This window comes from Olea europaea, chromosome 18 (genome assembly GCF_002742605.1).
Source record: "Olea europaea var. sylvestris chromosome 18, O_europaea_v1, whole genome shotgun sequence".
Classification (NCBI taxonomy): Eukaryota; Viridiplantae; Streptophyta; class Magnoliopsida; order Lamiales; family Oleaceae; genus Olea; species Olea europaea.
The window spans coordinates 9,799,801-9,812,662 of NC_036254.1; the positions used below are offsets into that span (position 1 = coordinate 9,799,801).

The following is a 12,862-nucleotide window of genomic DNA, read 5'->3' on the forward strand; positions in this document are numbered from 1 at the left end:
GGGGTCTTATATTTTGAAAACGTTTCAATGTTGCCTCATTCTTAAGTTTTATAAAAAGATCTTTTTCCATGTAAACCACCAAATTGTCATTCAACAATTTATCTCTCATTTTGTTGTGCGGGTCATTCTTGATTAGATTCATAGTAGAGAATATCCTTTTAACACTTACAGTTGCCATAGGTAATATTAAAACCAATGTGATCAGTTTATAAACCAATGGAAAATAACAAGAACTTCCAATTTCAACCAACTTCTAAGCTATACAAGATAAGCTTTTGAGGTTGAAGAAAGCTTCGTCTATTCTCATAAGCATAAGAAACTTGTTAAGTTGAGGTCTAAGTAATAAAAGCTCTTCACTATTAAAATTCGAAGGATAGAACTGAGCAAGACGTTGCAATTTACATACATCAAAAGCTGCAAATGAATCTCTTGGACTTAAACACGAAATGCAAGTAAAAAGCTCGGTAGTTGTTTCTAGAAAAAAAGGATCATTCAACTCTTGTAAGATTGAATCTATTACATAACAATCCAAATCAACATAAAAGCAATGATAATAAGTCACTTGCTGAGTTGAACGCATAGGTCGACCTTTCAATACTACAATATCCTTCATATTGGGCATTGAAATATGTTTATTAACACAAAACTCAATCACCTTACTCAACAAAGTATCCCAACCATTGTCTCTCATTTCTGCAATGTGTACTAACACAACTTCAATGACCTCATAGCATTCTGAATGTCCCGATCCTTTTTCTACAAGGCTTGTGAAAGGTTGTATGTAATTGCAAGAATTTCAAACACAAAAAGAAGACTGAACACAAACTGAAAATCTTGTATAGTATCCATCTGTCTTACGGTCATTGATTTTTTATCTAAACTTATGCCGCCTTCTGATATATTCTCAATAACATCTATGATCGCATTAAACATACTAATAAATCGAGTAATTATCATTAGATGTGAGCCCCATCTAGTATCACCTGGGCGTGTCAAAATCATTTCTTGAAACTGACCAGTTCTACCAGAAAGTTCCCCAATATGAAGCCTCTCCAGAATTTCAGAATGATAACTTGTTCGAAGAGCACCTACACGTTTACATGATGCACCTTAAATAAATCACCAAGCATAACATTCCTATGTGCCACAGAAACAAGTGTATACTGAAGCTGGTGAGCAAAGCAATGAACATACATAGCATATGAGTTCTCTTTTAAAATTAAAGCTTTTAAGCTATTGAACTCACTTGACATATTGCTTGCTCCATCGTAATCTTGACCTCTCAAGCTAGATATGTTCAACCCATGTGTAGAAAATATTGCATCAATGGCATCCTTGAGTGATTGGGCACAAGTATTAGTGATATGGGAAATGCACAACAAACGCTCCTTCACTTGCCACTTTTGACAACATACCTTAAAACAACTGTCATTTGTTCTTTTATAGAATTATCACGAGCCTCATCAACTAAATTGAAAATAGACCTTGTCGTCCCTACAACACAACAATTAACTAAATCCTTATGGATGCTTGGTGAAGTTGTTTAGTCATTTCCAAGTGCATTATTAAATACTACTTCATTAATTTCCTTGCAACGAGCTGCATACCAATTTAGTAGCTCAATAGATTTTCTTTATTAAGAGAGACTTTCAATTCATCATGACCATAAGATGGCAATCCTTGCATTAAGAGGAATCTAGTACAATCTAGCACTGCAATCAACCTTGTCCTATAACTTTTTTGTTGACTAAAACTTTGGTTAGAAATAACATAGGAGATATTTTGTTTTTGATTCATCAAGTTGGTACACTTTGAAGAAGCTTGATTATGAGCACTATCAATGAGCCCGACATGATATTTCAATATATTTTTGTGCTTCCAATCCCTAAAGCTGGTCTTAGTTAATATATGTTCACCCAATTGATCCCCTCTATCAGGTTTGAACAAGTAGCAATGCAAACAATAAGCCGCATCATTTTCTATACTGTACTCCAATCAATAAAATTTAGAATACCATTCTTTTCGAAAACACATATTATCATTTCCCATCCGTTCTCTTGGAAAGTCATGCCCATGTGGTTGACAATGACCTTTTTCCAATTATATCATCCTAACATCATCTTTGATATTAGGATTATATGACTCGATAGGGGGACGTTTTTCTGGATCAGATACAATATCATCCACATTGAATTGAGCCTAAGAATTCTTTGTGTCATTTAACAACTTGTGTGCTTGGCTAGAAACACTACTAGAACTAGAAACACAACTAGAACTAGGAGAACTAGGTATAGACTTTCATTTCGGTTGAAAAAATCGTTCCATAATCTGCAAAATGCCCCAATTTAATTTTCAATTAGAATTGATTAAAAAATCAACAATTCAACATTCAAGTTTGGATTGAGCATATCTAGACAAATCAACAAATCAACAATTCAATTAGCTCCATAGGTTCGGTGTAAAAATAGAAACTTTCATTATTGAGCCCGTTTCTCCCATTACTTTCCACCATTTTTTAAAAGCCATAAACATTTCATAAAAACTTGAATCAAAATAAAACCAATTCATAAAACTTAAATTAAAAGGACAAGACTATTTACAGATAAAAGTACTGCAAATCTCTAAACCGCTCAATTGAAAACATCACAATAAAACCAATTCATAAAAACATAAATTAAAAGGACAAGATTATTTACAGATAAAAGTACTGCAAATCTATAAACCGCTCAATTGAAAACATCACAATAAAACCAATTTCAACAAAATCCCCAAACAATAAATAAGCCTCGAAGCTGAAGCAATTCAAAACCCTAAAAATCAATACAAATCAAATAGAGGCAGAGGTGCAGAGCATAACATATTACTAAAAAAAAACCAATAATTAAACATAAACAATCAACATGCTAGGAAAAACATCGTACTTGAAATTGAAATGATATCATAAATTCACAATTCTCATCAGTGGACAGTGGGTTCACCATTCATGCGGTGCACTGCTACTAGCTCAATCAGTAAACTCAGATGACCGATTTGGCAGGAAGGAATTAGGGGGGAAGAACTGAAGAAGGGTTTGCTCTTCTTTGATCTCTCTGGTTGCTGGTTTTGATGGAAAGGAAATCAAGAATTGGGGGAAAAGAGAAATCGATTATGAAATTTGGACGACTGAACCTCTGCCTCTGGTAGTGGCTGTGGTAAGTAATTTGGTTTTTTAACTATGGGTGATTTAGGCCAGCCTAACTTAAAAAAAAGGCCCAACAGTATCACAGACAGAGCCAGGCGCAGGGGGTGAAATTTGTCATCACAGTTAGCGCGGCGCCTGGCAATTTCGACGAATCCAGGTAGGGCGGTTGCTCTAGATGGCCACCACCTGAATCCGCTACTGCTCTTGACCAGAATAGAAGTCAAAGTTTCTCCTTCCCATATTGAGAGAGAGAGAGAGAGAGAGAGAGAGAGAGAGAGAGAGAGAGAGTAATTATACCAAGTGAATACTAATATCATAATCTTTTAACATGCTTTACTAAGGTTGATGATAAGTAAAATTTTTACACCCATCCGGACCATCAAAAGTGAGTGTTTAAAAGTCAAATTGACGAAATTACTACTTAATTTGTTTAAATATCGATTGTTCAAGGAAATATTTAGGTTTGGATGATTTTCAACGAAAAGAAGTGGAAATTGGCAAAAGAGGGGCAAAAAGGAAGAATTTCAAAGTTCATGACTAAATCGCATATTCTTAAAAGTTGATTTAGACACAGAGATTATGATTGAAGATTATAAATATCAACTTGGGGTGAATTTAGAAGATGAAAAACTAACACTACAAGTCAAAATGACTCAAGATAAAAAGAGGAAAAAAAGTAAGGGCCAAACTGTAAACTAACAGAAAATCCCTCTTTCCATTAACAAGGGGTTGTCTGGCATCAACAGAACACACAACTATACTTTGTCGCGATCATAACCCAGTACAAGGAGATTACACAGCACAAAATCTGACAGATTGGATAGTTTTCGTATCTGATTCAAACTCTTTATGGCAACCATTTGGAGGTGAATTTTGACCTAATATCATCCTCTGTAAGCACAAAACTTGAGCCTACAACAAAGGGGATCGCTCATACCATACAATACACAAATTTTGGTAGACAAAAGAAACAATATATCATTCTTTTGGGAGAAATCTAGTGGCAAGACACAAGAAGTAAATCATTTTAAGATTATTTCTTAGTTTTTGGACAAAGAAGAAGAATACGTAGTTGGATATTGGTCAAGGAAGATAGAGATTCAAGATTTCAAGGCTTTTCATCTCTTTCTATAAACATCTCAAATCCGGGCGATATCTTATAATCTAATAATGATTTCTTATACCATTGTAATTTCAGGTTAAATTTTTTGTCGCTAAGACATAGGTGAACCCTTGTTTTAAAGATTTAATATTAATTTCAATATTTTGATGATCGATATTTGTTTATCTTAGATGATTTTTATAGACTTTAATATTTCAATTCCTTAATCATTAATAGGATTGATGTATTATTTTTGTTATGTTCGAGAGAAATAATATGAAAGATAGCACGTTATAACAATTGTTGTGATGTTTGATTGACACACAGACACACACGCGCCGTTATGCTTTATTTGATATCAATAGGCGTTCTAATGTTTTAATGCATTACTTAATGTTAGCATCTTTTATATAAATATATAGGAATGTTATATGAGATGATAAGTTCAAATCTACGCTAGAGAGACTATTAAACGAATTAGGAATAGGATCAACAAGACTAAATAAATCTTTTCTTGATGTCGAGTTATATCAAAATGGATTAATAATGGGATTCAAAAAGGTCTTAAGAGTGTGTTTTAATCAAGTTTGCAAAAGATTTCTTAATTGCTCTCTAGTTATTAAGTTAGATGATTAGTTATAGAATAATCCTAAAAACTTGGCTATTACATTAGAGGTGGCATTGATTGGAACTAGATTAAGTACATAGTGTACACAGGTTGATACTTAATCCACTATTTTATTACTTATCTATGACATTGTGCACTTGCTAGATTTTGATCAACCTTTTAGCATTGCAGTGCTAGAAAATATTCGAAATCTGGTTGTCAGTGTAGTGAATGAGAGTGCAATACATCTGGTTGTAGCTGTGAATAATGAAACGAGAGATTAATGTGAGAATGCATGGTTCCACTAGTGGTAGAGATCGATCAAGCATCAAAACTTATAAAATATTCGGGCAAGCAAACTTTCATTTAAGGACGAACGTGATAAATATGTTCCATAACTCCTTACAGTTCTTCGAGAGACCCAATGACAATCCAAATTCTCATCTCCCTATTTTCTCCATCTAAATATCAATTTCATTATTTAGAGATCAACACTTATTCAGACTTGAAAATTCAATATTTCAAATTTGTTTTATAAAAATATCCTCAAATATGACCCTGGTATATTTCTATTAAGGATATAAATATGTAAGGATGCATGAAATCTGAAGAACATTCATAAGATAATGCAAGACATGGTTGTACGTCTTTACCCCTTATTGAACCTTACAGTGATTGTTACTACATGCTATAATTTCTCTTTCTTGTCTAGTATAACTAGAAATTTAAAGATAATTCAATTGTTGATCAATTAATTGAAAAGGCATTAAACTCGTCATAACCATTCAAAAAAAAAAAAAAATTGTCAAAATCGAAAATTAATTCAAATCATTAAAATATAGGATTTGGCGGTACCATAACACCTATACACGAAAATCATATAATTACTAAAACCCAAATTTAATGATACAACTCCATCGGAATGAAAGCTGGGAAAGATTGAAATAAATCTTAAGATCGTTGAATCTCTTTAATGGCTTCTTGACCAATCTCCTTTTCCTTCATATCAAGCAAACATGTATGAATTTGGTATGAACTATATGTTATGAATCAAAAGCTTCTTTTGAGCTTGTAAAGAATGTATTATTTCTATCGAAGGCTTCCTCAAAAGCTCTCTTTTTAATAAGAAATATGTAATATTTTACCCAAATACATTTTTTTTTTGAATAGTAGATGAATATATATATTTATAACTGAAGAATTAGGTGATCAAAACTTGTGCCCTACCTGCATTCACATGATAGGCCTGGTACATTTTCAGGTAATCAAATGTTAGATCTTGAAATCTCATGGTATTCACCCAGTGATCGCATGGGCAAAAGTTTTCCTTTCTCCTCAACTTGGTTCTTGAGTTTCTCCTTTGTTCAGTTTGAGTCCCTATTTATTTGCACAATGGATCCTTCATCTTTGAATCATTACACTTCAATCATCATCATCATCTACAATCGTTCATAATTGAGCCGGTTCAAGCTCCAAACTTTTTAAATGTCGAATTTAACTTCCGAAACTCATGAATGTCTTTTGATTGCCCAATTAATACTTCTAATTAATCACATGCAAATCAGTCGTTCATCAATTTCTCCGAATGTTTGTTAAGCTCAAAATTATCTTTCTTCATACCAATTTCATCCAAGTAAGAGTTTTACCTACATAATGTATAATAAATTAGGTAGATATCCATTCAACTAACAATAATAATCAAGTCGAGAGAGAGAGAGAGAGAGAGAGAGCCATGACATTTGCAGGAACAACCAAAAAATGCATTTTGCATGTGAAAGGACTATATAACTTGTGGACAAATTAGCAGCAAATAATTGAGTTTGTCATAAATCTTGTTTTAGATGCCACCACTCCAAGGGAACTCTATAGGTTCACACTTTCTCTTTAGTTTTCTTTACTAATATGATTTAAATTTACCAGGACAAATTTTCTTTGGTTGCATTGAGTTCATTATTTTCAAGTTAACAATAAGGCTATGTTTAATAGACAATACTCGATCTGATTATACAAGATTTTAACTTCTCTAATGATATCGAGTCATAAAATGTTTAACATCAACTTGGTTTGTACAACCTGAGGGTTGTCTCTAATACGAACGTGTTATTAGTGCAGTGTCCTGATTTGATGTTTTCTCTTCTAGTAATTTGAGTTTGCTTCCTGATCTGATGTGTTATAAAAGTACAGCTTGGGAACTACAATTCCTTTGAGGGAATTCTATATTGCAGGCCATATTTTGATCAGCTCTTCAAGAGAACCGACAGTCTAGACAAAAGATTCGAAGGTAAGTAAGAAAAAACAGAACTTGCAGATTTAGATGAAGTTTTTCCGACAGAAAATTTACTTTAAGTTTTAACAATCTTCTCATGGATACATAGAGTTACAAAAGCAGAGATGCGTGTAGACTTCAAGGTAAGAGCCCTCTTCTATATACCACGATAAACTGAGGGGCGATGGAAACATTGTTTTGTACCTCGTACATTTATTAACAACAATGACAATACTAGTCCTTGTTCTAAATAAATTTTGGATTTTCTACAATGAACCCTATTTAGTCACCCCATCTTCTAGATCTTCTAGAAGATCTGAAGCAACTAAATAAAGATTTGCTCGTCTTTAAATTTCACTATGTGCCTTTGTGATTATTCTTAATCTACTTATTTGACATGGAAACTACTGGTAAATACAGTTTCAAGCATGTTTATTGAAGGAGAGAAATGTGGGCTACAACAATACTGTTTATCCAATTGAAAGGTTAGTCATCTCAATATAAGCAACACAACATGAACTACTTTTAGTTCCCTATTTAATGAGGGGATAGCTGCACAAACAATTTAAACAAAAGAATTTCATTCATACCGTTCAATTTAAGTAGAATGCTATGAAAACGACCCAAATCCCCTTAACTACTCCCACTTAAGGTTGCTTCTTGTTCACCCACTCATGAGGCACTTAAGAAGTTATATTCAAAGCATAAGACTACCCACAAAGGCTGTGAAGTGAAGAAAAACAGTAGCCATAAACATAAATAGAGAGCTACCCATTTTCAGTCGAAGAAAGAGAGATGGTGACCTATTCATATAAACCAAGCGAAGAAGATGGCCAAGATAAGTAGGTATCATTAGAGTACAATAATGAGTCAAGCCCCTATACTTGGACTGCTAAGTGGGTTCCCATTTGTTAGTCATTCAAATAAGTGAAAATGGGCCTTGAGTAGTACTAATTAAATTAGTCTGTTTCAAATGGCCCAAATAGTTTTGGGGTTGGGTCATTTCATTTGGGTGTCAATTTACCATTCAGTCATATTTGTCGATTGTCTGAGAAAATTTACTGAGTGACATTAGTTTGGGGGGTAATTTGATAACAATTTGACCAACAAAGCTCTACCTTTGTGTCGAAGGATCTGCAAAGAAACATTATCATTTATTAGTAATACTTCTAAAATAGGGAACTGATAAAATTGGAAATTAGTTACTTCCATTTATGTTTAGAAGGTCCTTACAACTTCTAAATTTCACCAACAAGAGCACCTTAGTGCCCATGTTTGAAGGATTGTATTGTGTATGTATCTTTTCAAGTCTCGCCATTTCTTGTGACACTACATCTCTAATAAAGTGTAGCCAACATCAATGTGTTTGATGCGTTCATGAAAGATAGGATTTTTGCATAGATGTATAGAAGATTGACTATCTAAATATACTACAATATAGTCATTTAGAACGCAAAAATTTTCGCCAGTAGTTGTGCCTATTATAGCCGTTACGTGAACCTTATCAATTCATCAATGATTTTATAGCTTAAGTGTTGGGGTGGCTGTGTAAGTAATTTTATGCCGATCGATGGCCATGCATAGAGGTAGAGCGCTCATGGGGGGTTGATGGCCTCGTGTAGAAGCAGAGCTTTCATGGGGGGTTGACTCGCGTAGAAGCAGAGCGTTCAAGGGAGGTCTGTGGCTTCGTATAGAGGTACAGTGCTCATGGGGTCTCGGGATCGATGACCTCGTGTAGAGGTAGAGCGCTCATGGGGGTCGACAACATTACGTAGAGGTAGAGCGCTCATGGGATCGACAACCTCTCTTAGAGGTAGAACGCTTATGGGGGGTCGACTGTCTTGCATTAGCGCGCAATGCATTACCTTCCTCGTCGTCGCAAGCGGTTGTGTACGCCATCCAATATCACTAGCCCCTATCCCTTGTCAATATTTTTCGGCAAGGGGTAGTATCTTCCTTTTCTCGAAAAACTTTATTTTATTATTATTTTATTTTTTGTCGTCGAAAGCTTTTGTTTTCCCGCTTGCCTTGTATCGACTGTTAGGTGTGGAGTCTGGCGATTAAGGGCCTTGCCAACCTTTTAACTTCTAAGGCTCTCCGCCTAGCCGCGTGGACTATGTCGACCGTCGGGAAAGGGGTCTAGTGGTTAAAGGCCTTAGCCAATTTTTTGGCTTCTAAGGCTCACCGCCTAGTTATGTGGGCTATGTCGACTGTCGGGAGAGGGGTCTAGCAGTTAAGAACCTTAGCAAGTTTTTTGGCTTTTAAGGCTTTTTCCCTAGCCCCGTGGACTATGTCGACCGTTGGGAGAGGGGTCTAACTGTTAAGGGCTTTAGCCAATTTTTTTGCTTCTAAGCCTCTCTACCTAGTCGCATAGGCTATGTCGACAGTCGACAGAGTGGTCTAGCGGTTAAGAGCCTTAGCCAATTTTTTGACTTTTAAGGCTTTTCGCTTAGCCACGTGAGCTATGTCAATCGTCGGGTGAGGGGTTTAGTGGTTAAGGGTCTTAGCCAATTTTTTTGGCTTTTAAGGCTCTCAACCTAGCCGTGTGGGTTATGTCAACCATATACCTCTATGGAGTAAGCAGTTCAGATATGGCATGGTAAAGCCTCGCTCGTAGAGCTGTCCATCGATGATGGTAAACGAGGCTGCTTGAACCCTCAACCTCTTTGCTTCAAAGGCGTTTTCTGACACCTCATCCTCCGTGAGATACTTAATTAGTGGATCTATTCAGCTTTCTTTATACTTAATGTTCTTCAACTCGGCCCAGCGTTGAATGCTGGGTTGTCGTAGGACTTGCACGTTTGTTGCCCATAATAGATTTCTCGAGCTTGCCAATGCGTCTACCCGCTCATGATTTTTTCATAGGACCTTAGTCATGTTAAAGCTTTTGAATTCCCTTTGTAAATCCCTTACTTCAATAGATATGCCGTTATCTTTTTATCTTTTGCTTCAAACTCCCCAAACACCTGTCCACCTATTAACTACAAGTCACTGCAAACCTCTAATGAAAACACCCCCAGCCTAGCCGCCAGACCTAGGCTTGTGATCACTGCCTCATACTCAACATCGTTGTTGGTAGTGGGGAACTCGAAGCATAGTGAATATTTCAATTCTTCAGAGTCTGGTCTGATCATTATAATCATTGCTCCTAATCCTTTTGCATTCGAGAAACTGTCCACAAAAATCTTCCAATTCACTTTTTGCCCTTCTAGTGGTTCTGGTGAGGTGGTGAGCTCATCGATGAAATCCGATGGAGCCTGCACTTTGATGGCCATCCTGGGCCTAAATCCGAACTCGAACTCGCTCAATTCGATCATCCATTTCAACAGCCTCCTGGATGTCTCTAGTCGATGTAGGATCTGCTTGATGGGCTAGTCAGTCATTACTTGCACTATGTAAGATTGAAAGTAAGGTCTCAGTTTCCTAACCGTGACAATCAACGCAAGCACCAGTTGCTCGAAAGGGCTATATTTCGTCCCTGTGCCCTTGATGACTTGGCTTATGTAGTAGATTGATTTTTGTGCCTTTGGGAATTCTTTCGCTAGTACTGTGTTAACTGTCGGGACAAAATCGCCCCATAGAGATACAGTACGTCCCCCGACCATAGGCTGGTCAAAATTTGAGGTTTCAAGGATTCCAGCGATTCTTTGCACTCCTGTGTCCACTTGAAATTAGTAGAGCCCCCTATGGCTTTGAAAAAATGGTAGCATCTATCCGCTCTCGGACTCATAAAACGGTTAAGGGCCTCTACCCATCCTATCAACCACTGGACCTCCTTCTTGATAGTGGGGCTTTTCATTTCTAGTATTGCTTGTATTTTGTTGAGATTTACCTCAACACCTCTCTGGGTAATCATGAATCCTGGGAACTTTCCATCGGCTATACTAAAAACACATTTTACGAGTTGAACTTTATGTTATTTTTCCGAGCTATGTCAAACACTTTTTATAGATAGGCTACGTGGTTACTGGCCCTGACACTTTTTACCACCATGTCGTCGACTTAGGCCTCTATGATTTTCCCGATCAACTCTTGGAAGACCCTATTCACCATCCTCTGGTAGGTTGCCCTAGCATTTTTTAGGCCAAATGGTAAGTCCGTGTAACAATAAGTCTTCTCCTGGTCGAACTCGACCATAGAGATTTGATGATATTGAAAAAATGCAGTCAGGAAGCTGAGTCTTTTATGACCTGATATGGCATCGACCAGGTGGTCTATCCGAGGAGCGATATGAGTCCTTTGAGCATGCCTTATTCAACCTAGTGTAATCCACACACATGTGCCATTTTCCATTTGACTTCTTTACTAGCACGATGTTGGCTAGCAATTTGAGATACTACACTTCCTAGATGAAGCCAGCCTGTAGTAGTTTTTCCACCTCTGCTTTTACTACTTCTTGCCTTTCGGGACAAGGTTCCTTTTTTCTGCTTTACTAGTTTAGCTCTTGGTAGGACGTCGATGTGATGTTGTGCGATCGCTGAGTTGATTCTAGTAATGTCGCCTGGGCTCTATGTGAAAACATCCAGGCTATCTACTAGGCATCTAACCAAATTCCCATTTTCGTCAGTTTCTAACTCGACCCTGATGTTGAACTCTCGTTCTTCTAATACAGAGATATTTTCAATCATGTCAAGTTGTTCAATTCACCCTCTTTGAGGCTAGATATCTAACATCATGATCACTGGTGCCCCTCTGGCTGATATACTATCGACATAACATCTCTTGGACACTTGTTCGTCCCCTCCCATGCACCTGATCCCCTATTGGTTGGGACTTTCATGACCTGATGATAGATTGAAGGAATGGCCCAGCAGCGTTTAGCAGTGGTCGACCGTAGATTGCATTGTAGGCCATGGGAGTTTTGACAACTAAAATGCTTGCCACAATCACCACAATGGTTGGATATGTGCCTAGTGTGACTGGGAGCTCCACACTCCCCTTGAAATTACCGTGGCCCCTTCAAAGCCCTGTAATGGTGGTTACCATCTTCAACTTGTCAAGGAAGATTTTTAGGCCCAAAGAAGTCCCAAGTGAGCACTATCGCAGCACTTCCTCCATCGACCAGTATCCTCTTAACGTCGAAATCAACTATGTTGCCTACTATCACCAAAGTATCATCGTGGAGGTGTGCTACGCCTACCAAGTCCTCTTCACCAAAAGTGATGCTTAGACTAAACCTTGCTTTATTTTTGATGGAGTAGATCCTAAGGGAATGCGTGTAGCTCTTCCTTATCGAGTTTGAGTCTCCGTCCCCTGCTACCCTCCCTATAATCATGTTTATTACTTCGGCTCTGGGTGGGGACGATCCTTAACCTTTTTTTTACCCCGGTTGTCTTTCACATATTTGCTCAAGAGCCCCCGTCTCAGAAGGCCTTCGATTTCCTCCCTTAGTTGCTGGCATTCCTTAGTGTCATGCATGTGATCTTTGTGGAAGTGACAATATTTTTCTTGGTTTCTCTTACCGACTGACGTCACCATGGGCCTCGGCCATTTAAGCTCATTCATGTCTCGTATTTCCATCAAAAGCTTCGTGCACTGGGTATTTAAAGGGGCGAACGTCTTAGTCTCCTCTTGCCATTACTTGACTGGTTGGTCTTGGCCAACCCCCTTGCTCACGTGCTCATTCTTTGGCTTATTTTTGTCGATAGACTTTAGCTCGTCTCCTACATTTTGCTTGTGACTCTCAATATCCAATCCTTTTTCTGA

General features: G+C 37.2%; 1 protein-coding gene across 1 annotated transcript; it reads right to left on the reverse strand.

Annotated features, from left to right (window-relative positions):
• Window positions 1-253: 253 nt before the first annotated feature.
• LOC111366710 lies at window positions 254-691 on the reverse strand. The gene has a single exon (XM_022987415.1). It carries the CDS (start codon window positions 689-691, stop codon window positions 254-256), a length of 438 nt encoding a protein of 145 aa, XP_022843183.1.
• Window positions 692-12,862: the final 12,171 nt, after the last annotated feature.